This window comes from Alosa sapidissima, chromosome 19 (assembly GCF_018492685.1).
Source record: "Alosa sapidissima isolate fAloSap1 chromosome 19, fAloSap1.pri, whole genome shotgun sequence".
Lineage (NCBI taxonomy): Eukaryota > Metazoa > Chordata > Actinopteri > Clupeiformes > Clupeidae > Alosa > Alosa sapidissima.
In genome coordinates this window covers 15,577,776-15,603,071 of record NC_055975.1, presented here as the reverse complement: position 1 = coordinate 15,603,071, position 25,296 = coordinate 15,577,776, and the positions used below count along the sequence as shown (strand labels likewise).

The 25,296-nt window shown below is 44.4% G+C and overlaps 2 protein-coding genes across 4 annotated transcripts in view; one reads left to right on the top strand and one right to left on the bottom strand.

The window, feature by feature from the left end:
- sptbn5 (spectrin, beta, non-erythrocytic 5) overlaps nt 1-25,296 on the bottom strand; it is a 56,686-nt gene that overhangs the window by 28,254 nt on the left and 3,136 nt on the right. For all 3 annotated transcript variants that reach the window (XM_042071464.1, XM_042071463.1, XM_042071465.1), the window contains exons 3-32: nt 23,675-23,845; nt 23,229-23,345; nt 22,819-22,976; nt 22,423-22,651; nt 19,883-20,517; nt 19,620-19,758; nt 19,096-19,322; nt 18,690-18,843; nt 15,956-16,156; nt 15,388-15,594; nt 14,840-15,011; nt 14,402-14,532; nt 14,046-14,267; nt 13,674-13,826; nt 13,202-13,332; nt 12,115-12,366; nt 11,069-11,356; nt 10,704-10,926; nt 10,290-10,429; nt 9,522-9,621; nt 9,097-9,267; nt 8,629-8,793; nt 8,173-8,399; nt 7,491-7,677; nt 6,702-6,902; nt 6,081-6,194; nt 5,701-5,858; nt 5,235-5,367; nt 4,858-5,003; nt 4,458-4,572 (exon numbers count right to left, since the gene is read on the bottom strand). In XM_042071464.1, coding sequence (XP_041927398.1) covers nt 4,458-4,572; nt 4,858-5,003; nt 5,235-5,367; nt 5,701-5,858; nt 6,081-6,194; nt 6,702-6,902; nt 7,491-7,677; nt 8,173-8,399; nt 8,629-8,793; nt 9,097-9,267; nt 9,522-9,621; nt 10,290-10,429; nt 10,704-10,926; nt 11,069-11,356; nt 12,115-12,366; nt 13,202-13,332; nt 13,674-13,826; nt 14,046-14,267; nt 14,402-14,532; nt 14,840-15,011; nt 15,388-15,594; nt 15,956-16,156; nt 18,690-18,843; nt 19,096-19,322; nt 19,620-19,758; nt 19,883-20,517; nt 22,423-22,651; nt 22,819-22,976; nt 23,229-23,345; nt 23,675-23,845 — 5,667 coding nt within the window. The remainder of the gene's footprint in view (nt 1-4,457; nt 4,573-4,857; nt 5,004-5,234; nt 5,368-5,700; nt 5,859-6,080; nt 6,195-6,701; nt 6,903-7,490; nt 7,678-8,172; nt 8,400-8,628; nt 8,794-9,096; nt 9,268-9,521; nt 9,622-10,289; nt 10,430-10,703; nt 10,927-11,068; nt 11,357-12,114; nt 12,367-13,201; nt 13,333-13,673; nt 13,827-14,045; nt 14,268-14,401; nt 14,533-14,839; nt 15,012-15,387; nt 15,595-15,955; nt 16,157-18,689; nt 18,844-19,095; nt 19,323-19,619; nt 19,759-19,882; nt 20,518-22,422; nt 22,652-22,818; nt 22,977-23,228; nt 23,346-23,674; nt 23,846-25,296) is intronic.
- LOC121692704 (gametocyte-specific factor 1-like) lies at nt 895-3,390 on the top strand. The gene is made up of 7 exons (XM_042071520.1): nt 895-1,215; nt 1,323-1,426; nt 1,549-1,672; nt 2,316-2,396; nt 2,671-2,746; nt 2,848-2,915; nt 3,137-3,390. Coding segments are annotated over exons 1-7 (543 nt in total). The 5' UTR covers nt 895-1,127; the 3' UTR covers nt 3,139-3,390.

Genomic DNA, 25,296 nt, shown 5'->3' with positions numbered 1-25,296 from the left:
CTGTTACTTCTTTGGTCTTTCTTTAATAGCATATTGATGTCAAACTGGAATATGTTTTATTTTCCAAATGAAATACAGCATTAGATGTTACCTATTGACCAAAGAGAAAATAAAATTATGTAACAACTGACATAACTAAAATATTTGCACATACAGTATGTTCAGCAGCTTGAATTTACTGAGCAAGTTCTTTCAGATGATGAAGACTTTGGAGGAAAAACAAATCAACATTTTATCCCCTTGAAGATCCTTGCTTAAAACCACTGGCAAGTGATTTTGCAAAGGCTGGTCTGGCAGCGCACATGGCGTTTTGCATGAAATATGATTTTCCTCACCTCTTGGCCAGGTGATAATTGAGCAGTTTATCAAATAATGCTAATTTGCAACCCTTTGTGAGTTAAAACAGGGGATCTCTGGTCATAAATGAACATAAATCCATTCGAATATTGACCAGATATCACATGATTGAATAAATATATAGACAATTGTAGGGTCAATTTAATCAATTCTAGTTCCAACGCCTGTTGTATTTTTTTCTGCTAAGTGTGCATTAGGAGTGCTTATTTAGTTTCTTTTGGCAAGGGTTAGACAGACTACATTTACGTAGTTCACGCCATTGTTTTATAGGGCACGTGTTGTGAATGTTAGATAATGGCCTATAACAGGCTACATTCATGAAGTCATTTGCCTTTTAACATCTTAATGATGCACGTGTTAGCAACCTGTTTCTCATACTTGTTTGAACTCTATGTTATATATTCCAAATTTAAATAATGCTGGATGATATTCCAACCAAAGATTCTAGAACAGAGCTCCGCTCTAGAATCTTTGCTACGGATAGTCTTCTCTTGTCGAATGTGTCATTTTTCTCTCTTTTGTCTCAAACAAATTTGTCGGCGTTCTTTTGTTTGTTTATTTAGTCACAAAGCATCCGCATTCAGAGCATGTTTTCAGTCAAACTCTGAAGATTCCGATTAGGCCTAGTCTATTTAACAAGTGTCGACTCCGCCTTTGCCACACCTCACCGCAACACCCCTCCAGCTATTTATTCCGCTTAATCTTGCATTGCATAAAGCTTACCAATTTAGATAACTCAGCAACGCCATCAGTTCCAACCAGCACGGACAATGACGACTGTGCGATTTGGGACAAGCTGCGGACCATACAAAAGGATCACCTTCAGAGAAGCAAACCCGCACTGGGAGGATGATGGCGGTAGTCATTTCATGTTGAATATTTCTTTATTTCTAGAGGCGTAGGCCAACACAAAAATATTTGTTCAATGTGTGACGTAGGCACTGCATTTTTTTAATTTCTTAAAGTTCTAGACGACGCAGACCAAGACAAACCTGTGCAATGCCCCTTCGATACGAACCACATAATTCGCACCTGTCGGTTTGCATACCACATCCAGAAATGTGAAAAGGTTTGGTCAAAAGTTTTACTATTTAGCTATTTTATAACTCGAAACGGTGAGACTGGTGAGATCCGTTGTTATTGTTAAAATTGTGTCTCGTTGCATCGTGTGCATCATTGTGTTTATATCAGAATAACCCGGAGTTGGCTGCAGCGATGGTGACTTGCCCCTATAATGCACAACATCGAATGCTGAGCTATGAGATGGACCAGCACGTAAAAAAATGTATAAACCGACAAAGAGTGGCGGAAGAGTGTGAGTATAGGCTGCTTTAGATGATGTTACCATTGCTTTGTGTGATGCCAGTACTAATAGAAGATACTTTTCATTTGTTATTAGTTGGGTAATAGATTACATCTGGATTAATCAGATTACAAAAATCAAATAGGCCTATGCCTAACTAATCAGCCCAGATTACAATAAAAAAAATGTGTAATCAGATTATAGTTACATTGTTTGGGATTACTTGATTAGGCCTACATTTTATCATGCAAACAATGCAATGTATGATCGCTAACTAATGCTTTGACAAGCCGCCCATTCGTTTGTCCGCTAGATGTCACTATCATCCAATTGCCTGTGTAGTTTCTTGACAAGAAAAAGGTTCATATCAAAACCTAAAATGGAAGAGCCGTCAATTGTCAATGTCGATTGATAGACCCGTTCCAGTCGGGGAAATGCGTTCAGTAGGCTACTTGGCAATATTTCCACAACTTTGAATTAAAAATAGTGGAAAATAAGTGTGTATGTCGTGTGCAAGTTGTGTAAAAGTAATCCTATTTTTAATCAGATTATGTTGCATGTTTTGTAGTAAGTAATGGATTACATTTCAAAGTAATCTCTGACCCAACCCTGATTATTGCTTGAGTTGGGATTTTAAACTCTTCTTTCTCATTAGTCGAAGTGAAAGTTCTACCGAAATTTCAAGTCCCTGTCAACACATTTTCTGCACCCCAAAGTGAGGAAGACTGGGAGACAGGTGGGCTTTAAAGAATCAGAGGATGACAATAATGTAATGCAACTGTATTGTAGGCTTTATTGCAATTGTAACCACATTACACTGGCCCCTTCTCTAAATATTTTCAAAGCCCATTTCTACTCTATAGCTTTAAACTCGGTAAGCTTTAAGTTTTTTTTTTTTTTAGTTTTTTTTACAGCACTTTGGTCAACTGTTTTTATTTAAATGTGCTATATAAATTGACATTGACATATTGCAACCATCACATCCTATCTATTTCATCATCTCATTTCAGAGTCAGACAACACTACTGACACATTCATCTGGGGTGTGTCCACTCACAACTTGGCTCCTCAGAATGGGTGTGCAGGGTAAGTCATTTCCTTAATAAATTGTTACGTTTATGGCATTTTGCATTCGATTTCAGGTCATTTTAATTACTGATTTAATTCTCAATCTTTTCACTCTTCAGGCCCAAGCTAACACCTACTAGGGCAGGTCCTGCACTACGTCTCCCATCAACCCTTCCTTGGAAAATGTGTAAGTCCTATTGGGCCCCAAGCCCCACTGACAACACATTCTCACTACTTGTAGAAATGCTTGTGCAGTTAGTTTGGCGTTTGTACCCAATGATTAAACCATTACATTTATTTAATTTAATTTTTATGATTAATTGTACTGGTCAGAAGTGCCTGTAGACGATTGCTGTCAGGATGTTACAAAGTAATTCTCTCTTTTCTGAAATTGTCTTCCATCTGCAGGACTTCCCTTTGTCACCTGCAGGAACCCATCAACTCAACAAATTTTAAATCGACATGCATGTGGACAGGGATTGTATGCACACTAAAACAAATCACCCCCTAAACATTTTTCCATGTTGTAGGTTATTCACAAAGAGGGCTCTTTTGCTGCAGGTGCATGGTGTATAGATTGTCTGCACATTTTTAGATACGTTTTAGACCAGATTTTAGAGAATTAACTTTTTTTTAAATAAACAACTTTTAACTACTCTTAACACTTGCATCCTTTTTTCTTACATTGTCTTTTCCCGATATAAACATAATAGACCTAGATGAAGCATTCAAATCTTTTCACACCAATTCGCCTTTTTCACCCGGCAGCCAGAACGAGGCTAAAGGGTACACTTGCCATTACACCTCAGTCCAGCAGATGGTGGTGGTAATGCACTCTGTTTGCAAACTGCCAAAAAAAAGCGCACCGAAAAAGAAGCCTGGCCTGTTCTCGTGTGTGTGTGTTGTGTTTTTTTTTTTTGTTTTTTTCTGCAGTCAGTAAGGCTCTGGGTCTCCAATGAACCATGGTGAGAGCCATTATCTACAAATGGAGAAAACTTGAAACGGTAGTGAACCTTCCTAGTGGCCGCAATAATTCCACTATAAGAACGAGACTTTTTTGATTGCTGTTGTTGTCACCAAGGGTGGCTCAACCAGTTATTAGGTTTAGGGGGCAATTACTTTTTCACATGAGAGATACAGATTTTTAATAACTCATTACCTTCAATTAATGAAATGATCATTTAAAAGCTGCATTTTATGTTTACTCGCATTGTCTTTGTCTTATATTAAAATTGGATGGTCTGAAACATTTAAATGTGACAAATATGTAAAAATAGAACAAATCAGGAAGGGGGCAAATACTTGTTCACAGTACTGTACACATAGAAACAAAATAAACAAATACTTTTTATATGATCCCAAATCTATCACTAGAATGAAGACCATTAGGTAAATCATTCCATCAACGAGGAATCATAGAGGAAAAGACTGTGACCGTGGCACTGAACTTTGACCGCTGTATAATATAAAATATATATATACGTATATATTAGGTCTTTTGCGCTGAGCCCGGCAGCAACCACAACAAAAATCTTTGGGACATTACCACAACCAAGAGCAACCTAGCGTACAATGTGAACCTGGCTTTTGTGCAACATTGCAGATACTCATCAGAGGACCGCAGTGGGCGAGAGAGGACGTAGGGCTGGATCATGGAATTAAAATTGCAAGGAGCAGATCCAGTAAGTGTCCTATAGGCCAGAGAGGGAGCGTGCTCTATATGCCTTACCTCTATTTGTGCAAGCGCATCCATCAGCTCTTTGTAGCATCCGTGGCATTTCTCTGACTGCAGGAGCTTGTCCTGTCTCTCCTGAGCCAGAGTGTGCAGGTCGTCCCACTGTTCCCTACAACACACAGGGCAAGCCACAGGTCAGTGGGACCTCGCAACGTCAAATAATTTTCATCAAATCAGACTGTGTGTGTATGCACATGTTTGTGTATGTGGGAGGCTGCTTAAACAGAATGAGCTTCAGTGGACCTGTTGATATTTTTTCATTGTGATATGGTGTGTGTGTGTGTCTGTGTCTGTGTCTGTGTACATGGGAGCTGTACCTGAGCTTGGTGTGTGTGTGTGTGTGTGTGTGTGTGTGTGTGTGTGTGTGTGTGTGTGGGGAGGGGGGGGACTGTACCTGAGCTTGTTGTGTGTGTTGCGTATGAGGCGGTTCTCTGGGTGGTTGTTTTTGATGAGCGAGTCTGCTAACTTCCCGCAGCTGTGCAGTCTCTCCATTCCCACCTCCAGCTGCTGACGGAACACCTCAAACTTCCCACGGAGTTGCTACCAATATAGAGATGCGCACACACACACACAAAATTGCAATAGGTCCACTGAAGCTCATTCTGTTTAAGCAAAGGTTAAAATGAAAATAAATTGTACATTAGTTGACTACTGCATACTGTGAAAAACGGATCATAACGAAGAACCTGGTCTTCGCTATACAGTACTAAAGTGTGAGATTCTGAGGCACTGTTCCAGTTCCAACTGTTCTGAGGCACTGTTCCAACTCACCAGTACGTTGTTGTAGTCAGTGCCATAGTCCTCAGATGAGGCGATCTGTCTCTGCTGGAAGATCCAGTCCTCCAGGTCTGAGGCCTCGCGCTTGAACTCGTGCAGATGAAGGGCCTCCTGGAGCTTCTGAGCCCTGATCAAAACACATGGACAATCCCCATCAGAATTCACACAGGCCATCAGCACAAGTACAACAACACAAAGTGAACGTGGTGATAATGTGCAGAGCATTACGCAATATACAGTACCACACTACTGCCTAACACAGAATAATTTAATATTGCATGTAATATCTTAAATACTTATACATCATAACATAACATATCATTTTCACACAAAATGATTTGCATGTTGCAAAATTCTGCATAAAACTATGGCAAATTATTTTTTACATGTCATCACATAATCTCCTTTTCCATGAAATGAGGTTTTATCTCATCTCACTGAGATATTAACAGCATGATACCGAAGAGAGGCAAGGTGCTCCAGTTCAGTCATGTGGCTTCGGATGCGGCTGTAGGGGCGGTTCAGTTCATCGAGGCCCATTGTCTTCACTGCACGGTCCACACTGCTCTTTAGATCTTCCACCTCCGCCACCAGAACCTCTATCTTCCCTTCTACGCCCTACACACGCGCACACACACACACACACACACACACACACACACACACACACACACACACACACACACACACGCACAGGACATAGAAACCCTGTTCAGACTGTTCTAGTAACAGGTATGTGGAGTTGCAGATGATTCAGTGCCACTACTGGTTCAAAACCATACCCCACAATCTGCTCATAAGTATGAATGCCCTGGTGATCTGATCCTACTGTGGCTGTACCTGGTGCTGTTTGATCAGGCTCTGCGTCGCAGGTTCAGATTTGCCATAATCAGTACTGACCAGGGCCAAGCACTCGGACACTCGCGTCTCCAGTTCTGTACAGTCCAGCAAGATCTAAAGAGGAATAAAAGAAGCATTAATGTTTTTTAGACAGCATGAAGTGCTATTTTCACTAACTGACTCACCACATAAATGTAAATGTAAGTAAAACAGCTCCTTTTAAATGGCCATGTCACATACTGCCTTTTAAACCATGTCTGGTGTCAACGCTGGCGACTACGTCGCTCCGTCTGGCATTTTTTGTCTTATTGTCTTTTGTTTTTTGTCAATGTATTGTATGTAGAGCGCTTTGGGTTGCACTTTGTGCATGTTAAATGCGCTATACTAAATAAAACTGACTTGACTTGACTTGACATACTGGGCCACAACAGGACATTAGGCCATCTTCCTGAAAAATTTATTTTCTGCATGACAGTATGTCTTGTCTGTATGGGAAATAAATGTACTGCAGGACCCTAAATGGGACATCTTCAAGCACTGCATGGAAGAGTACACTCTGTGGTACAGCTGAAGGGTGCACCCTGTACCATGCTGCTGGTCCCCCCCCTATGCAGCACTGACCTGCTCACGGGCCAGGGCCTTGTTGAGGTGGACGGCCCTGTGGTCACAGGACTCCTCCAGCTCCTCCCACTCCTCGGCCAGCTGGCCACACCTCTGCTGCAGCTCTTTGCCGGCCCAGGTGTGGGTGTTCCTCAGGGCCTTGCCCCGCTCCTGCATGCGCTGGAGGTGCTGCCGGTGAGCGGTCACCTCCGCCTGCAGCTCCTGGGGGGAGAAGGACGGAGAGGAGAGGAGAGAAGAGAAGAGAAGAGAAGAGAGGAGAGGAGAGGAGAGGAGAGGAGAGGAGAGGAGAGGGGAGGAGAGGAGAGGAGAGGAGAGAAGAGAAGAGAGGAGAGAGGAGAGGAGAGAAGAGGAGAGAAGAGGAGAGGAGAGAAGAGAGGAGAAGAGAGGAGAGGAGAGGGGAGAGGAGAGGGGAGGGGAGGAGAGGAGAGGAGAGAAGAGAAGAGAAGAGAGGAGAGAAGAGAGGAGAGGAGGGCAACAGACATAGAGGAGACAGAGAGAGAGATAGAAAAAAGGAAGAAAATGAAAAGAGGAAGAGAGGAGCGATGAGACAAGAAAGGAGAGGAGTGAGGGAAGGGTGCAGTTGTGAATCATCCTGCATGTAATGTGTGGCACTGAGCAATCAGTCAGTTGAAGGACTGTATGAAACATACTAGTCAGTACATTATGGATGAACCAGGATTTGTTATTCATACCATGCTGCCCCAAAAGGAAACAGGCAGGGAATCTGAGTTTTTTTCAAAATACTATAAATGCCCTTTGTCGACTCTCTGCATCAGTATGTTATGTTACCTTGTGTTTCTTCTGCAGACTGATGGCTCCAGCCAGGGACTTGCTGTAGCTGCTGGTCTCGGCAAGGGGCTGGTGCTCGGAGATCCACGTCAGCTCCAGGTCCACATCATGGTAGAAGCCAAACAGCTCCACCGCAGCCTCCAGCTGACTCCTGCGCTCGTCCAAGGGCTTCTGCAGGGACTTAAACCTGACCCCAGAGGGCAGTGTTAGAATGAAGTTAATGCTTCTACTTCAACTGACCGATCACTTTCCTTTCAGGTGTAAGGTCAATAGCAGTTACCTTTACTAATCTTTATGTCTTTATTTATCTTTATCTTAAACTATCTTTATCTCATCTGAATTATTATCAAAATGAAGTCATTGCAGGTGTTTACTTCCTTGTTGTTTCATAGTCTCAGATCCCAACTGCATTCTAATTGATTAGCCAGATAAATCATTGACCAATAACGATAGACATCCAGTTATTTTTTCTGCTTTTTCTACTCTAGATACACGTACATCTTTGGCTTCAGTACTAAGCCTCAAAGGCTCAACTGAACATTTTACAACTGAAAAATGTCACACATTTCAGCTGTTTCTATAAATGCATCTCTGAAACAACCAAAGAAGGGTACAAAGCACTTAAGCAGCTACCATACAGCTCTGTATTTTTACAGAATAAGAATATAATAAAGTGTCTCACAGCTTCAGGTAGGTGTCTGTCTCTTGCAGGAGGGTCTTGGAGTCAAAGTGGTTGGTGGCCAGGTGTTTGGCGCGGGACACGATGGAGTTGATCTTGTCGGCGAGCTCCTGGGCCTCCTGCTCCAGCTGCTTGTGCTCCTTGAGGAGCTTGCGGCTGGAGTGCAGGTCCTCACCCTTCACCGCAAACTGCAGCATCCGCTGGATGGTCTCGATCTTCAGCTTGGCATCCTGGGATAAAAATGAACTCAAATCGATCGTGATACTCAACAGAAACACAGACAAATTATGCATGGGTCCATTTCAAACTGTGTAAGATGAACAAACTTTGACATTATTATGAATGGTTCAATTACAGATTGTGTAAGATGAAGAACAAACCAGGCATTTTGTAAGGTTTTGTAACCCGGCAATGACCAACGACTCACCTATGTGCTGTCCTGTGTACTAACGTGCTCACCTGTAGAAGTTCCATGAGCTGCTCCTGCTGACCGGCCTGTCTGAGTTTATCTCCTCTGTCGGCCATCTTCGTCTGAAGCTCATCCCAGCGACGGCGCACCTGCTGGCACGTCTTCTGCACCTCCTTTCTCCTGGAGGGATTGTCCACCTGTACTCCCTCCCCTAGCTGAACCACACAAGCACCACACTTGGTTGGTTATTAGCACTCCTATTCAGATCGGTCTCAGGAACCTTACAGTAGGCTGTTGTGTACAGCATGGTACATTGTTTACTGTCTGAGAGCAACTCAGACTCAAGTCTTATAGAGAAAGCCTAAATACAAAGCAGCGAACCAAAACAGAGAAATAATAATCATATACGTATCACCATTCACACCTGTCTGAAAATGTATCCATATATTTAGCAATGCTAGGACCATTGTTGTCAAGAGTACACAAACAGACACAGACACACACACACACACACTCACCTCAAGCAGCCGGTCCAAGCGCACTTGGTTGGCCTGCATCTCCTTCTCAGCTGCCTCGTGTTTCTTGAGCTTGCGGAGCACATTGGTGGGGTCCCGGTAGGACTCGTCGTCTGCAATCTCAAACTTCTCGTCCATCCACAGGAGCATTTCCTCCACGTCTCTATGGAACTCCTAGCATTGCAAAAAAGGGATGTGTATTGTGCTCTTACATAAATAAACAACTTCTGACAAAATGCACATGGTTTACTAATTTAAGTACTTACAAAATGGCTTAAAAAACAGAGAAATGTATCTCATCTATGGGTGTTTAGTTAGAGTGCTGCATGTTCAGTATTTGGCAATGCCCTATAGGTTATATATGCCCCCCCCCCCCATAAACAGCTAACAGATGTTAGATGTGAAACCTAAATGCTTGCAGCAGCTACCTGATGTTTTTTGGAGGCGAGAAGCTGACCCCTCCTCTCCTTACAGCTTTCTCTAACTCTCAGGTTCCTCTCCTGGATACTCTCTGATCTTGCCTGGATCCTAGAAGATTCAAATGAAAAACTTAACCGTTAAAAAAAAACATTAAACCAAAATACAAAGAAACACTAAAAAATATTAAAATACCCCATATAGCTGGGCTACACCTGGTCCGCAATTGAAACACTCTGTTTGCGGAGCGTAAAAATAGTTTTAGACGAATTGTCTAATTCTTTTGAATGTACGCGCCGTTATCACGTATGAGGTAGCCATTTCCATTAGTTCCATGTAAGTCAGTCTTCCTACATTTAGGCCCACTGGAACTTTAGACCGAAGATACTTCATTAATGGTGACAGGGTACCATGTGTTGTCAAGAATGACAAGGAAGTGAAAAACGCATCTGTGTTACAAGCAGAAATGATACTGGACAACAAAGGGGATAATTTTGTGGTAATTGAGCAAAAAGAGGAAGCAACATTTGTACAAAGGCAAACCATTCAGAGATGCACTACAGTCCAGTTTCAATTCATTCATGAGGTCTGTTCTGCTGTTCCATGGTATGTGGATGTGTATAGATTACTATGAGGAGATTACAATGCAAATATGAATGCATGACAATCAAGGCCTAAAAAAAGAGTAACTTAGGGAGACACACAACACCAATACTTCCAAACCACTTGGACCTGCCACAAAAGACAGTGTTTACTAGACAGGAAATGGCTGGCCTTACTGTTCGGCAGCAAAATGGCGCTTTTTCACCAGCTCTCGACTCTTCTCCTGGAAGTTGTTGATCTGCAGCTGCAGAGCATTAAGCAGAGCCTCCAGCTCATCCTGCCTGCCCAACAAGCTGTGTACATTATCTACAGAGTCCTTTACACACACACACAAACACACAAACACACACACAGAAAGAGAGACAGAGAGCGAGAGTGAGAGAGACAAACATCTAATTATCTCACTAATCATCTCAATTATCTCATGAGCAACTTCATAATATTATTTCTATATACTTGTGATACCAAAGAAAATATTCTGTACGCAAAGGCTTAACACCTGCAGCACATTCAGTTCCTCTTCACATAAGAGGAACACGAACTAAATTAACTACATTCCCACAGAGCGCCTAGGCGTCCTCGGCACTCACCCCCAGGTCGGTGACCCTGAGGCGGGCCTCGTGAGCCGAGAGCGTGGCCTCGATGCGGTCAGCCTCCAGGTTGAGCTTCTGGAGCTCCAGGCCCTGCTCCAGCCGGCGCTTGCGGCCCGACCACAGGCGGTCCAGCCCGGTCCACTCCTCCTCGAGCTGGGCCAATGTCCGCCGCACCTCTGCGGCTTCCAGAGTGTTGCCCAGCTTCTCCAACTCTTTCAGCCTGACAGGAGGGAGATTGTTCATGTCATTCTCAAGTGAAAGTATTCATTGTCATTTGATGAATTTATTCGCTTGAGTTTGAATGTGTGTCTGACTGTGTGTGTGTGTGTGTGTGTGTGTGTGTGTGTGTGTGTCCGCCTCACTTGTCCCTCTGCCGCTGGATCTCCTGCTGCAGCTCCTGGTGCCTGTCCAGCAAGGCCTGAGCGGAGGTCACGTCCAAGCCCTGCTCCTCCTCGGACATCTGCTCGCGCACCGCCTCTGCCCACAGCAGGAGGTCCCGTGAGCTGCCCTGGAAGAGCTGCAGCCTCCGCGCCTCCTCCAGCCTCCTCTGGCGCTCCACCGCCTGGGCCCGCACGTTGCGCAGGAGAGCCTCCAGGCCGCGCACCTCCTCCAGGATGGCGGCGCTCTCCGCCGGGCTGCAGTCCTGCTTCCTGGGAGACGAGGAGGAGGACAGAGAAGGTGGGACACCAGCAAACACACGACAAGACTGAGGCTACGTTTATACGGTGACGATGAAAAGAGAAGACGCGTCTCGTCTTCATTTTTTTATTCGCGTTTAGACGAGCATTCTCAGGGGGAAATCTTTGTTTATATGAAGACGCAAAAGTATGTGATATTCGATTGGATATGCATTCCAGACCGCTGGTTGGTGGTGTGATAGAACCCCGGTACGTCACGCGCAGACATTCTAATTTGACAGTTTAGCCAGAGAGGTAATCAAGGATTTTTGGTTTAGCCGTTTAGACGGAGACGCAAACCGGGTCGTCTTCAAAACTCTACACTCTGGAAGGAGTCTTCAGATTTTTGCGTCTTCAAGCCCTGATGGCGGGGTCGCCGTGTAAACAAAAGGCACTTTCGTTTTTGTCGTCTTCCTTCGCAATCGTTCTCGTATAAACGGCCCCTGAGACCCTTTCCTTTGGGTTCCTACATTTCTCTTGAAATCAATAAAATGTTTATCTATCTAGATAGATAGATAAACATTTTATTGATTTCAAGAGAAATGAGGAAACTAAATTGTGGCATCTGCTCCTTAAATTGTAAGGAGCAGATGCCACAGCTATCCCCTCTAATACTTGAATGGCATCACAAGACAAATTAAGACACAAGTGGCACAATAATCATTCAGTTAAGTCCCTTGCAAATGAGACACATCATAGGCAGTTTTATGGAATGCTAGCTTTGGACGAACATTTTAGCCACGCTCTTCAGGTACTCGATCTTCCTCTCCAGGGCGTCGATATCCCTCAGGGCCTGCAGCTGTTTGCGCTCCTCAGCGTGTAGCGCTGCGGGGGAGCTGCCCACGTCGGGGTTGTCCAGCTGGACCAGCTTCTCCTGCAGCTGCACCTTGGCCTCCTCGCAGCTCTGGAGGAATGAGCGCACGTCGGCCGAGCTCAGCAGCTCATGGGCCTTCTCGTCCTTCAACTTCTGCAGACGCGCCCATCTGTCAATGGAGAAACATGCTCATGCTGCCGTACATGTGCGAAATACAAGGATGCACTGGCCAATTAGAGACACTAATGTTTGACACACTGTGTGAACATTAGGTCAGTTTCCCAGCAATGGATTAAGCCTAGTCCAAAAGGAGACTTCAGTGCAAGAGCTTTTAGTCTAGGATTAGGCTTAATCCATGCCCAGGGAAAATGGCCAATTAAGTCCATGGGTAAGTACGTCATTTACAGTTTTTCTCAGGCACTTTGGTGCATAATTCAGATCAGCATTAAAATTCTCAAAACAAGTTCAACCTCCACATCATCTAGTGGCTTGTGCACATCATCAAATCTTGTCTGCTGTTTTTTTTTCATCATCTAAACACATCTTACAGGTTCTCTGTTTAGGTTCATTGCTTAACTCATTGTATGCAATAATGTTGAACCAGCTGTCATATGTATTTTGTCAAGTATAACTTTGCCATTTATTTTACACTTTTTGGAAAGGACTGCTGTACTGTAAACAGTCCTGTATGATAATGAATGAAATGGTATGACAACAAACTGGCTAAACATTATGACTATTTTGTTCATTACACAAACATTTTTTATTCGGATTTTTCCCTTTCATTTTTTTCAATATTTGCTTATGAGACATAAGGTATGGTAAGCCTTTTGGGCAAGTTACACACTTTTGTAAATAATCCACTGTGTGTTGCATTTTTTCGAGAAATGCTATTACTACTGTTGTGCAAACGTTCATGATGATTAAAGAAATGCACCAAAGTGAGAAAAACTGTATTATCATCAATCTTATTTGATCTTATGAGTGTCCAGTATTGGGCTGACCTGCCAGTCACCTGCCCTTGTTTGGTCTGAATCTCTCGCTTTTTGCTGTGGCGGCTTTTCACAAGCCCCTCCCCCAGTCTGGTGATGTCATCCAGTTGTCCCTTCCCACTGGCCAGCTCTGTCAGGAAGTTCTGCAGGAAGAGGCAGACCCGGAGAGAACAATCTGTCAGTCACGGCTGACCACATGCATGACCTCAACTGAGTGATGCCATAAAAATGTTATCCACTAGAACACCATGTTACGATATTACACTAATGTCAGGGTAAGGTCATGATGTTATTATTAACATATTTAATAAATGTCTATTTACTTGTTGTTTTAAGTCTTTAAGCTTGATTAAGTGTTTTTAGGATAAACGTAAAGCACATTGAATGATCACTGTGTATGATTATATGCTTTATAAGTAAACTTGAACTTCGGGCTAGGACTGAATAGGAGCTTGTTAGCATGATGAGACTTCTGGGGTCTGACCTCATACTTGGCCTGCACTGCCCCGACACTGTCTGTGTTGGCAGTGAAGGTGTTGAGGATGTGCTCCTTGTCCTCCATCCACGACTCAAACTCCTCACACGTGTTGTAGAAGTGATGCAACTGGGCGGCCTCATCCAGAGCCTGCTTTCTCGACTACAAAAATGAGAAAAATCATATAATCTTTAAAAAAGACCATTGTGATGCGAGTGGCTCTGTTTTTTCTCATAGTCCCCCCCCCCCCCCCCCCCCCCCCCAATATCTTCTATTTTGGGTTTGTTTTCAGGTTTTCTTTATATTTTTAATAATGGACAAAACTCTGATTCACATATGGAGGACAGCGCGGTGGGCAGAGGTTGATACTGGAAGCCTCACCTGGGCCAGCTGGACGAGGCTGCGGTAGTCCTCCTCCAGCTCCCGCTGGGTCTCCTCCACCGTGTCCTGCTGGAAGTGGGGGTCGGGGAGCCACTTGGCCGAGATCTCAGCGGTGCCCCGGCGCATGGAGCGGCTGCGGCGGGGGCGACTCACCTTCCGCGGGGGGCTCGCAGACACCCCGTTAGTGGGTGGGGAGGTCTGAGGCACGGGGGGTGCTCCTGACTGTAAGAGATGAACACTCAGTTGGTAAAGGCCTCCTATTGCAGTATAGCTTGAATGTTATTCTTTGAGAAACCACAGAAAAAATAACACTTAAAGAGTTCTGACTGGATGGATAGATGGGATCGGATCCTCACCATGGGAACAGCTATGTACATAGTAGGAACCAGCTGCTCATTCCCTTTAGTGTCTCTCACCAACCAGCCATCCTTACTCTCCCGGTTTAGAATAGTAATCATCTCACCACGCTCCATGGTCACCGTGTGTCCTGACAATGAGAGTTGAAAACATTACAGTGAAGCAATAACTTAGTAAACTGGCCAATGAAGAGGTGGGAGCAGGGAACAGAGAGACATGTAGATGGAGAGGATGATGGCTGAAAGCAAGGAATTGTGTGTGTGTGAAAAAGCTTTTCTACAATTATCGAATCTTCAGATCTTAGTGGCCTGACTACCTGGAACTTTAAACCAATGTGTGTGTGTGTGTGTGTGTGTGTGTGTGTGTGTGTGTATGTGTGTGTATGTGTGTGATATATGCTAGTAGACCTAAAGGGTTTTGTTGATGCCTGGACTCACCTCTGTATTTGTATCTCATCTTGGCTGTGGTTCCTTGAGGCTCAGGAGGAGCCTGTGGTGCCGAGCTCTGTCTCTTCAGCGTGGCCATCCTCCCTCGCTCCTTCACACCCCTCTCCTCATCCTCACTTGAGGAGTCACTGAACTGAGTCATCTTTCTCTTCTGAGGCTCCACCTGCATAAAGGGAAGCACACACATCTATATACATCTGTACACACACACACACACACACACACACACACACACACACACACACACACACACACCTCTATCTCAAAGTGCCAGGGACTAGAACATTCTACATGGAAAACATTTACCGGACACATCATTAAGCATCTATGATTAAGTCCACTATACGTATAATTCACCATCATTGAATCAGTAGTTTGTTCAATTTAAGTTTATGAAATTTAAATTTAAGAGTCCCAAAAGATGCAAAACCACTCTTAATATGCTACACATTTATGGCATACTGTGCTCCATCATGCATGTTACCAAGGGAGGTTTTTAATTGAATGACCGCTGGATAACAGCAGTCTGACAGACTCACAGTTAGAGCGGTCATCTGGGCAGCGTTCCTGGCGTGCTCAGCCAGACGCTTGACCTCTGAAGTGTAGGCGCCGACCTCCTTCTCCAGGCGCTGGTGGCGCTGCAGTAGAGCGTCGCTGCTCCACTCATCCTTCCCATGATCCTCGCTGGCCAAGATGGGCCTGCGGTCGTCCAGCCAGGAGTTGGCCTCGGCCGCATCGGCGAAATACTGCGAGACGGAAGAGGTGTGGCGGCAAGGTGGAAATTGGGTTAGTGCAGGAATGCACGGGTCTCTATCTCTGATAACACACACGCAGCTGCCCTTAAGTCAGTTTCGTGACCTTGTTGCTTCCGTTTAGAAATGATACTGGTAGCACTGAAGAGTTCATTTATTAATACACACACAGTACAAGTGCATACCCTTACAACCTTTATCAAACACTCAAAAATGGACTGCATTGACACTTTTCTGTTGGTTGATAATTGCATTGTGTGCACATGTATGTGTACATGAGAGAGAGAGAGAGAGAATGTGTGCACTATACATGCATGTATGTTTGTGTGTTGTGCGTGTGCACTGGTATACACACCTGTTTGATGACACTGGCAGCATGCAGACGCTCTCTGTGATTGGTCACTTCTTCCCTGAGCTGTTCCCACTGGTGTCCTAGTGTCAGCAGCCACTTCCTAATGGCCTTCTCACTGGGCGGCTTCCTGCTGCAGAGCTCCTTCCCACGCAACACCACGGCAACGTGCACAGACTCATGGGACTGCACCTCCGCCTCCAGGACCTGACAGGGCCAAGAGTGACCTTTTAAAAATCCACAAACCTTTACATTTATGACTTCTCTTAAAAAAGACCTTTGGTCATCAAGATATTCCACTCTGATAGAGCCAGTCAATTATACGCACACACACACAGACACACACAGACACACAGACACACACACACACACACACACACACACACACACACAAATTAGCCAAAGAACTAAAGAACAATTGATTGCATTATGTGCCCAGTGTAGAGGGAGAGCTGCTTTACAGAAGAGAACTTCTGACGGCAAATTTGAGGAAAAGTTGGTAACCACCCTTCTTACCTAATTTGAGGGTGCTGATTCTGAATATTTTGTTTACCAAGCTCAATTCTGAGTTCTAAGCCACATAATCAGCATTTTAACATAAAATAACGATTTTTTGTGCTTATTTTCCCCTAAATTGGGTTGATTTCAAAAGTAATCACTAAAACCAAATAAAAGTGTTCTCTAAATACATATTTAATACGTATTTAATGGGATGCCATAAATATCTTGTTACTCGATACTGAAACGATATCCAAATCCTAAAATATCTGGAAAAGAAAGGACGCAGGACTCCTCCAAGTGTATTGAGTCATTTGTGTTGAATTTGGTGTACTTTTGGTCAATTCTGGGTTTTAAACTTCTAAACTTCCTACATAATTATTATTTTTGTAGTCAGTAAAATAGTAGTTTGTGTGTGATTAAGTCCTTTATTGTTTGTTATAGCTTATTTATATTGTGTGGTGTTTTGGCAATAAATTACCTTTAAATAACCAAAGTAGGCTAGATCAAGGTCAGTGTTCAAATTACTGCATGCAAATCATTTAAAGGGACACCAGGCAAGCCTGATGCTTTTTCTCTACAAAACTCCCCCTCGCTCGATCTGAAGCTCTTTTCCTTTTCTTTGTGTCTTCCGTCAAGGGTTTTCGCTGCTTCTTCGCCGGCTCTGCCATTATACACACGTTTGCAACAATCTCTATTGTTCGTTAGCCTGCCTCTGTGCTGTAAACTGATCCTGCTTCAGTCGGCGGGTAGGATACACCGAACTTGCAAGTAGGATATTCTTCCTACAAGCAGTAGGGGTGTGCGAGAGCCTTCATTCACCCCATAATGAGTCATTTAACCATATACCGACTTACGCAGATGATTAATTAACACGAAAACGTTGCCTGGTGTCCCTTTAATGCTATGCAGAAGAGCCTAAACTTTAGGCCATGTGATGTAGGCTACCCTAGGCCTTCCCGTGTTTATGGGATTTCTTTGACAGTTGCAAAGGGAAAAATGTGATAGTCTTCTTTGCTCCCAGTGTAGTTTAATAAGTACGTTTCAACCACTCAGGTCTTAATCAGATAGTCCTACACCATTATCTGTTGCAATATCTGTGTGCATTCCTACATTAGGTCTATTTCTTTGATAGTTAACATCATTTGTTACCACATAACAAATGCCAAATAACAATATAAAAGTTTCTTACAAACTTTCCTGCATACTTCTTAAATGTGCTGCAGTCAGATGGGTGTCCTAAAGACATAACTAGATCTTGAGCATCTATACCCGTGTTGAATGAGCAGTTTTTGCAGTGATCACTACTGGACATTCCACATTGCTAGACAGCACTTGAGTGAGGATAGACTTATTTCCACTTCACAAATAACCATCGCTATCTGCAATAGCTACAGTACAGGGACATTAATCAGAACATAGCTGAGGATTTGTCCTAGGACCACTTCCCTTTCAGCATCATATGCAGTAATGATGCACTGGATAATGTTTCTTTTTGTTGCACTATAAAGGATATCTTGTCTAAATTTTTTGCAAATAATGCAATCTCCATAGCACTCTTCAGCACTCCTCAAACATGCACACTGAATTTGAATGATAGGAAAGAGCACCAGTGAGATGTTTTAACTAGGCAAGCACAGTCGCCTTTACAGTAAAAAAAAATACAGTGTAAATCCTCTGTAAAGACTGACAACTGTTCATAATAGTTAGTGACAAAGTACTTTCTATAGAAAAATGAGCAGTCACCTACTATTCTATCAATTTATTATCAAGGAATCTATTTTGTTTCTAAACGTCATACTGAATTTTAGCTATTATTTCAATTTATATTTAAATTTTAGCTTATTTTCATTTGCTACTTGAGGGTCATTGGGGTTCCTGTCCTGTCCTGCAACATATCTGATACATAAAGAGTATATTAATGCCTTTTTGCAATTCCTATGATATCTATCAAAAAGTATGTGAATTATGCTATTTATGCTAATTAGCAAGCTTAAAACTCAAAATTGAGCTTGGTAAACAAAATATTTTAATTCAGCACCCCAAATTGTGTGAAATAGCCCCTTTACCGACTTTTCCTCAAATTTGCCAACAGGACTTTTTCTGAACGTTTGTTAGCTATCTGCTCTCCCTCTAGTGACACCACCCCTGCATTTAGGCACGCATACACTATACACTCAAACACACACACACACACACACACACACGCACAGATATGCACTGTGTAAGTCCACTACCACACCTTGTGTTTCTGCTGAGCCTGTAGGATCTGACTGAGGTCTCTGCCCAGGCCAGCGGTCACCAGAAGGATCCACCTCTCGTAGATCCAGGCCTCCAGCTCCTCACAGTCAAAATAAAACTCAAACAGCCCCCGCTGCTCCTCCAGAGCCCTCCTCCTACACAGGCAAACAGCGATGGAGAGAGAGAGAGCATGTGTATTTGTCCTTGTTCACTGTGTGTATGAACACAAGGACTGCATATGTAAATTAGCCTCTAAAATATAATCTGCCTTGGTCCTGCTGTGGATTGCCCTTGTTAAATAAATGTATGTGTGTGTGTATGAGACAGACTGAGATAAGGTGCACACGAGAGAAAGAGTCTTCCCATGTGAGTGTGCCCACTGCCAACCCCCGCCCACCCCTCCTCACCTCTTCTTGCTGAGGGCCTGCAGGGCACCGTACTGGCTCTGGAGCTGGTGCACACTGGCCTGCACCTGTCGCGCGTTCCGGTGTGCCCCCTCCTTCAGGGCGCGGGCGCTCAGCGAGCCCAGCGTCTCCCCCTGGGCCGAGATCTGAGCGTCCAGCAGGTCCTGCTTCTGCAGGAGCTCCACCACCTCCTCCAGCTGCTTGCCGTACTCCACTGAGCCAGCCTGCATCTGTAGCACGGAGCGGAAGAGTGAGTGTCAAGTTGGTATATCAAAATTGGGGGAGAGGAGAGGATTTGGTGGGGAAATTGTATGTACTAAGTATGGCTCCAAACATTTACACTGAGTTAGGGTTAAAGAAGAAGATGCAGTCAGATAAGCTTAACTTCAATCACAACTACACTAAAAATAATGCCACAGAAGCAACCTGCATTGCTAATGCTGATTAAAAAAACAAAGCAGTGGGTTACTCATACAGAAACTGAACAGATACACATTCAGAAACTAAAGGGATCTTGAGGACTGCACCTGCAGTTCACCGAGATCCTGTGAAGCCATCTGGATGTCCCTAAGGACCGAGAGGGTGTTCACTACATCACTCATCAGGGCCCTTCTCTCTTTCAGCCCCTCTACGAACTTCTGCCAGCTCTGAGAGATGTTCTGCTCTCTGCAAATCAATCAAGTCAGTCAGTAAATAATTTCACTGGTAATCAATTACTGATTCATTACTGGATATATAAAAATGGCTACATTTTGTGAAACAATGTTTTGCTTTCAATGTTTGATCTTACCTACGGGCCACCTTCTCCTTGCTATGGTAGTTCTCTCTCTGAATGATGGCAGCCATCTCGCTAAGCGCCCTGAAGCGCGGTTCCCGGGCAAGAGCGTCAGTGGCCAGCGCCTCCAGCCTCCTGGCCATGGCCTGCGCGTCTTCCAGATCGTCCTGCGATTGCGGGTCCTGCCGTACAACCAGTCGCTGCGCCTCATCCAAGTAGCTCTCTCGTAGCCCTGCTTTGCGTTCAAACTTGTGCGCGAGCTGTTCTAAATGCTCCAACCTCAGTAGGGCGGCCTGAAGAGCTCCCTCGCGCCCGTGCTCGGCGTGTTCCAACACAAGCCACTCACGCTCCACATCCCGCAGCGTTTGGCCTTCCGGGGGAACGTAAGCTCGCTGGTTGTTGGCGTTGAGCTTGGTGCGCAAGTCAAACAGGTGAGCCTCGAGCGCTCCACGCTCCTGGTACTTGGGGGGCTTCTCCACGGTCCGGTAAGTCTTGAAGGCGGCAACCAGGACTTGCATCTCGCGCAGGGAGTTGGGGAAACGGCGGTCATTCAGCTGCACCACTTTCTCCTGGATCCATCGCAGCAAGTCGGTCACCATCACCTCGTAGTCCTGCTTCAGGTCATCCAGCTCTTTCAAAAGACCCACGATCTTGAGAGGGAGAAAAGTGATCAAAATTGAGTGGCAAAGGTTTAAATGTTGAAAATGACACTGATGAAAATGTGTAAGAGGCTCTGTTGGTGAGTATAATAGGCCTAAATGTCGTAGCATATAGGAATAGTTTTGATATAGTGAGTGTGGCCCACTATAGGCTATGGGCATTAGGCCAAGTAGCCTACATTTATCTTAAACTCCTGTAACAGTGCCTATCATTGCTTTGAACGTCTATGTGAATGCAAAATGTAACTTATAGACACAATAGTAATTCTATATCGGACACCGTGCACAAACTTGCTAACAAGTCAACTTTGAACGCACAAGTCACATTTGTCAATTTTGTAACTAGGCATCTTGCTTCTATATTCAAATATTTAAAGTTAGCATAGTAAAGTAGCCAGACAAAGGATGAGGAGATCCGTCTAGACAGTAGACAGACACACCTGTCTCAGTGCTGACGCCTGTGGTGTTATGACAGAAACACGCATATGTTGCCATCTCAGCCACTGGTTAACAAAACTCCCACCGAAGGACATTCCGCCTTCTGCCCTTTATCCGAGTAAAGTATCCGTCATTTTTTGATGACTCTGGCCATACTGCCAGTTTCTTCAGAGCCTAAGTGGGTGACCAACTCGGTGCACCTCTCGCTGGTGTCACACCCCATTCGAATATGATCATGAAGTTTAGAGCGGTAGCTGGATCATACTCATAGTTAAACATTTCCTTCAGCAGTTTGTCAACATTATGTATCCTTCTTCAGTAGGACTATGTAGTCCACATGATACTGGTCACCGTTACACTTAATATTGTTTGAGTCTGTGCAATCCTGTCTGAAAATGTCGCACATGCGTTCCTTGCCTTTACCTGACCGAGTTCATTCTTATCTTATTAACGTACTTTCCCCTCCCACCCCCTACTTGTCTCCTTGTAATCCTAGGGCGGCTTTTCTTATTGGTAACTCCATTCTGGATTAGTGCGTCTTCACTACCCTCTACTGCCAGTAGAGTGCGCCACTGTCATAAGCCATTCTCCCCTGTCTGTATGTGTGTGGATGTTGTGCGTGTTTGTGTGTTCACAATGAAAGAAAGACACAAAAAAGGGAGAGAATAAGCGATACTAATTTGAGTGGGTGTATTGTATACCGTTAATTGTACAGTCTATGCGTCTATGAGAGATGGGGGTGTGTATCTGTACTGGTGTGTGTGTGCGCTGTAAACCTGTAAATATATCACCAAGGTGTGTTGTATCAACAGACAGCTTTGATGATGTCTGTGTACATCATCACACACATTCCCCTGAGCCAAGGGAGTATCTCTCACATCACTCACACAGACACTGGATCAAAGAATATCACACTGAAACAGAAGATTGAAGACTTTTTGGAAAGTATATGACCCTCTGTGGCCCCCCACACACTTGTCTTGACTGACTGCATTAGTCTTTGGGAATTCCACCTCAGTATTATCACTGGGCTGCACAGCAAAAACGTGGAGGAGTCTACCAGGCACAGGAATGATAAGAGCTTTTTTTTTACTTTTACAGGCCTGTAGGTTACGTGTTCCTTTTTTTCCAAGAATGAAAAAAATCCACTCAGAATCTGGTTCTAAGTTGAACAACCTTCCTTGTACAGGATTTGCTGTATTTCTTTTACATGTTTCTGTTGAAGTTGCCCAGACAACCTCTGTTTTGAACCCACTGTTCACACATCTTTTGTTAGGAGAGTGTTCATTTTTAAAATGCATCACAGTTGATGGAAATGAGCACAGACTTTCAGCCAAATTCACGGGTGTGCCTTAAAAATGGACACTCCTGACCTAAGTGATTGAGTTGGATGGAAACTCAGGAGAAGGCCTGTGTGTATACTGTTGATGAGACACTGGGTCGGCAGTCGGCACTGACCTTGGCGATACGCTTCTGGACCGTCTGACCCTGCTTCATCTTGGAGAAGTAGTGGTAGTAGAGCGAGACGTAGGTCATGATGGAGCGCTCGTCCGGGTGCGGCACCATGATGTCCTCGACATCCAGTAGCTGCATGATGCCAAACTCCTTCTCAGCCAGGACGAAGGCATGAGTCAGGTTTTGCTTTGGGTCGTCCTTGTGCAGGCGCCGGTAATCAAACAAGTCGGGCCTGAGAATGAGATGGGAGTCAACTGAGACTCACCCACCAGGGGCCCATTTGGATGACCTAACTGTGGCTATGAGGTTTGCTGGTTTATATTGTGTGTCGTTCATAATTATGTGTGACATGAAAACAAGGAATTAGGATTTTTTAAGTGTCTCACTGTTACAACTGACCGATGCGCATGAATGAGGGCGTTGAATGCCAGACCATCTCGCCAGCTACCAGAGAAGTCTTGCACATCGACGTTGGAGTAGCCAGCTGTCTTGCGTTGGCACCAGATAAGAAGGGCCTCTTTGGCGGATCGACGGGCAAGGCTGTTATGGCCGTCCACCTGAGGTCAGCACATAGGGAATACAAACACTTAGGGGTGTGAATAGGCTCTTCCCAACTCTCTCAACTAGAGGGAGTGCTCCTAGATCAGACCTCCCTGTCCCCATCGCCATCATATCTACAGTACATTATTCACCCTTAAGACACTGCGGTGATTGACTCAGTGTTCAACAGACAACCTCAACACATCCTCAGATATCTGCCCCATGCAAACTCATTTCAGGTCCGTCCTCCATCCGCCTTGCCCCTATACCTCATCTAAGTTGATGGATCCAATCTGGAACCTCAGGATGATGATCCATAATAGGCCCAGGATCAGTGTTCTGTCTCCATCCACAATGTTCTCAGGACCAATCAGGTCCACTCGGATCTGGAGGGATCAATCAGTCATTAGGATGGGCATAAGCAGACAATGGCTATGCTTCAGCATAAAGGCCTCACTATTGATTGGTTTAAAAGTAGGTTCTTATAGACCCTTTCAACAATAAAAACAAAAACAATGCTTGAATGTTCTATTTAATTCCCAATCTACTTCCTCTGCATTAAGATAACATATGGAATGTTAAAAAGGAAGTCTTGTGGTGCCAACTATGATGCTGATAATGGAACTCTCTTGAAAGGGTTTGCTGTGACCCACCAATCACAATAAATCAAATACATGAAGCTCATGAAACAGCCGTGATAAGGGACATTTCTGACCTTTTCTTTCTTGAGGAAGTTGATGGCAATGCTGTTGTTTTCCAGGCAGTGGACCCGCAGTGTGCGGCGATTTGGGGCATTCAGAGATTTGCCGGACATGAGCTCCAAGAGACGCACCAGGTGCACCCCAGTTTTGAGCTCTGTGTAAACATCAGTCAGGTCCACCTTCTCCTACATATACACAAGAACATAGGCCATAATAGAAGAAGTTATAGAATATAGAATAGTAGTTATAGAATATAGAATAGTTATACAGAACATACAGAATAGGCATAAAGTACTGTTAGGATAGGTTAGGGTCACATGGTACTGACTTACAGGTGGGGATTCAGTGATGTCACTACTTGTGGTTAATTGGTTAAAAAGCACCTGTCCTCACCTTCATGGAGAATGCAATTTTGGAACAGTTTTGGAAGGCTCAGCGGCAGCTGACATCTGTTGTCCCCTTATGTTGCCGCTTTTGGACTATGGATTGTTTTTTTTTGGATTAACCACCACTAACTAGAATACAACTGAACTGTACAAGAACCAACACTTGGGCTGGCCGTAGGGCTGGTAGATCGGAGGATCACCGAGTAGGGGAGCACGAGGATGCCACAGGTATGTGACCGCTCTCTGATTCTCCTGCCAAGCTGACATGCACACACACACACACCACAGTTAGGACCTACTTCCAAGTTTGTGCACCACACGTAGGGCTAGCATGTAGGGTAGCTGTTGGGTCTTTCTGTGTTGGTTGTCTGTTTATGTTGTGAGTTGTGGGAGGCTTTTAGTTAAGTTATACAACCCCTAGGAAGTTGAGAGCTTGGGCCTGCACTACATCGTAACAGAAACAGAAGTAGAGAGAAACGGAACATTTCACAAAAAGCTCCAGTGTGGTTAGTTTCCAGTGTTGTTTTCAAATGGTCTCTTGCTTCCTTTGCCTAACATAAAGAAACCTGAGCTAAACCTCTAGATTGTACACATACACAGTTCTTTGTGCTGAGCTTTTCAGTATGTAAGCTTATAGTGCATTGCAGTAATCTGATCATTTGAAATATGTGCATAAACTGAAGAGGGAAATGAAACTCAAAGCAAAGGAAGCAAAGGTAATAAAAAAGTCTACAAGACTGGACAAACTAAGAGATCCTGGGGGGAGGGGGTCAGTGGGATTTACTCCTGTAAAAGGCAGTGATCGGGGTGACCGTAAGATTCAGAACGGCTCGTGTCGGTCATTTGTTTGCAGTGGTCAGTCATTGTGTCACTCTCTCTCACTCAGTGTATCAATCCGTGGGGCTGCGGATAAGTTAGGGGTGGAGGCTGAGCAGGGTGGAGTCACAGCTGCCTGGTTGGATTCTGGCACTGCCGCTGGCCAACTGCCAATGCGCTCCATTAAATGGTGACTTCATGTAATCCCTCCTCCCTATCCCACAGTGCCTCCACAGCATGCCACACCTATTCACCATTCTCAAGACAGACACACACATACACACACACACACATACATACATACATACATACATACTCTATGCCTTATGCACAAGCCCAAACTGGCCTCAGTCTTCCGTCTGGCACACACACATACACACACACACACACATGTGACAGGGCCGACTCTCCATTCACCAGAGAGAACAGCAATC

What these genes read in the sequence shown, in the direction of transcription:
- LOC121692704 (XM_042071520.1), top strand. Translation starts at nt 1,128, where the DNA reads ATGACGACTGTGCGATTTGGGACAAGCTGCGGACCATACAAAAGGATC. An exon ending in ACAAAGAGTGGCGGAAGAGT is followed by an intron (nt 1,673 to 2,315) that starts GTGAGTATAGGC and finishes CTTTCTCATTAG; the next exon opens with TCGAAGTGAAAGTTCTACCG. An exon ending in CCTCAGAATGGGTGTGCAGG is followed by an intron (nt 2,747 to 2,847) that starts GTAAGTCATTTC and finishes TTCACTCTTCAG; the next exon opens with GCCCAAGCTAACACCTACTA.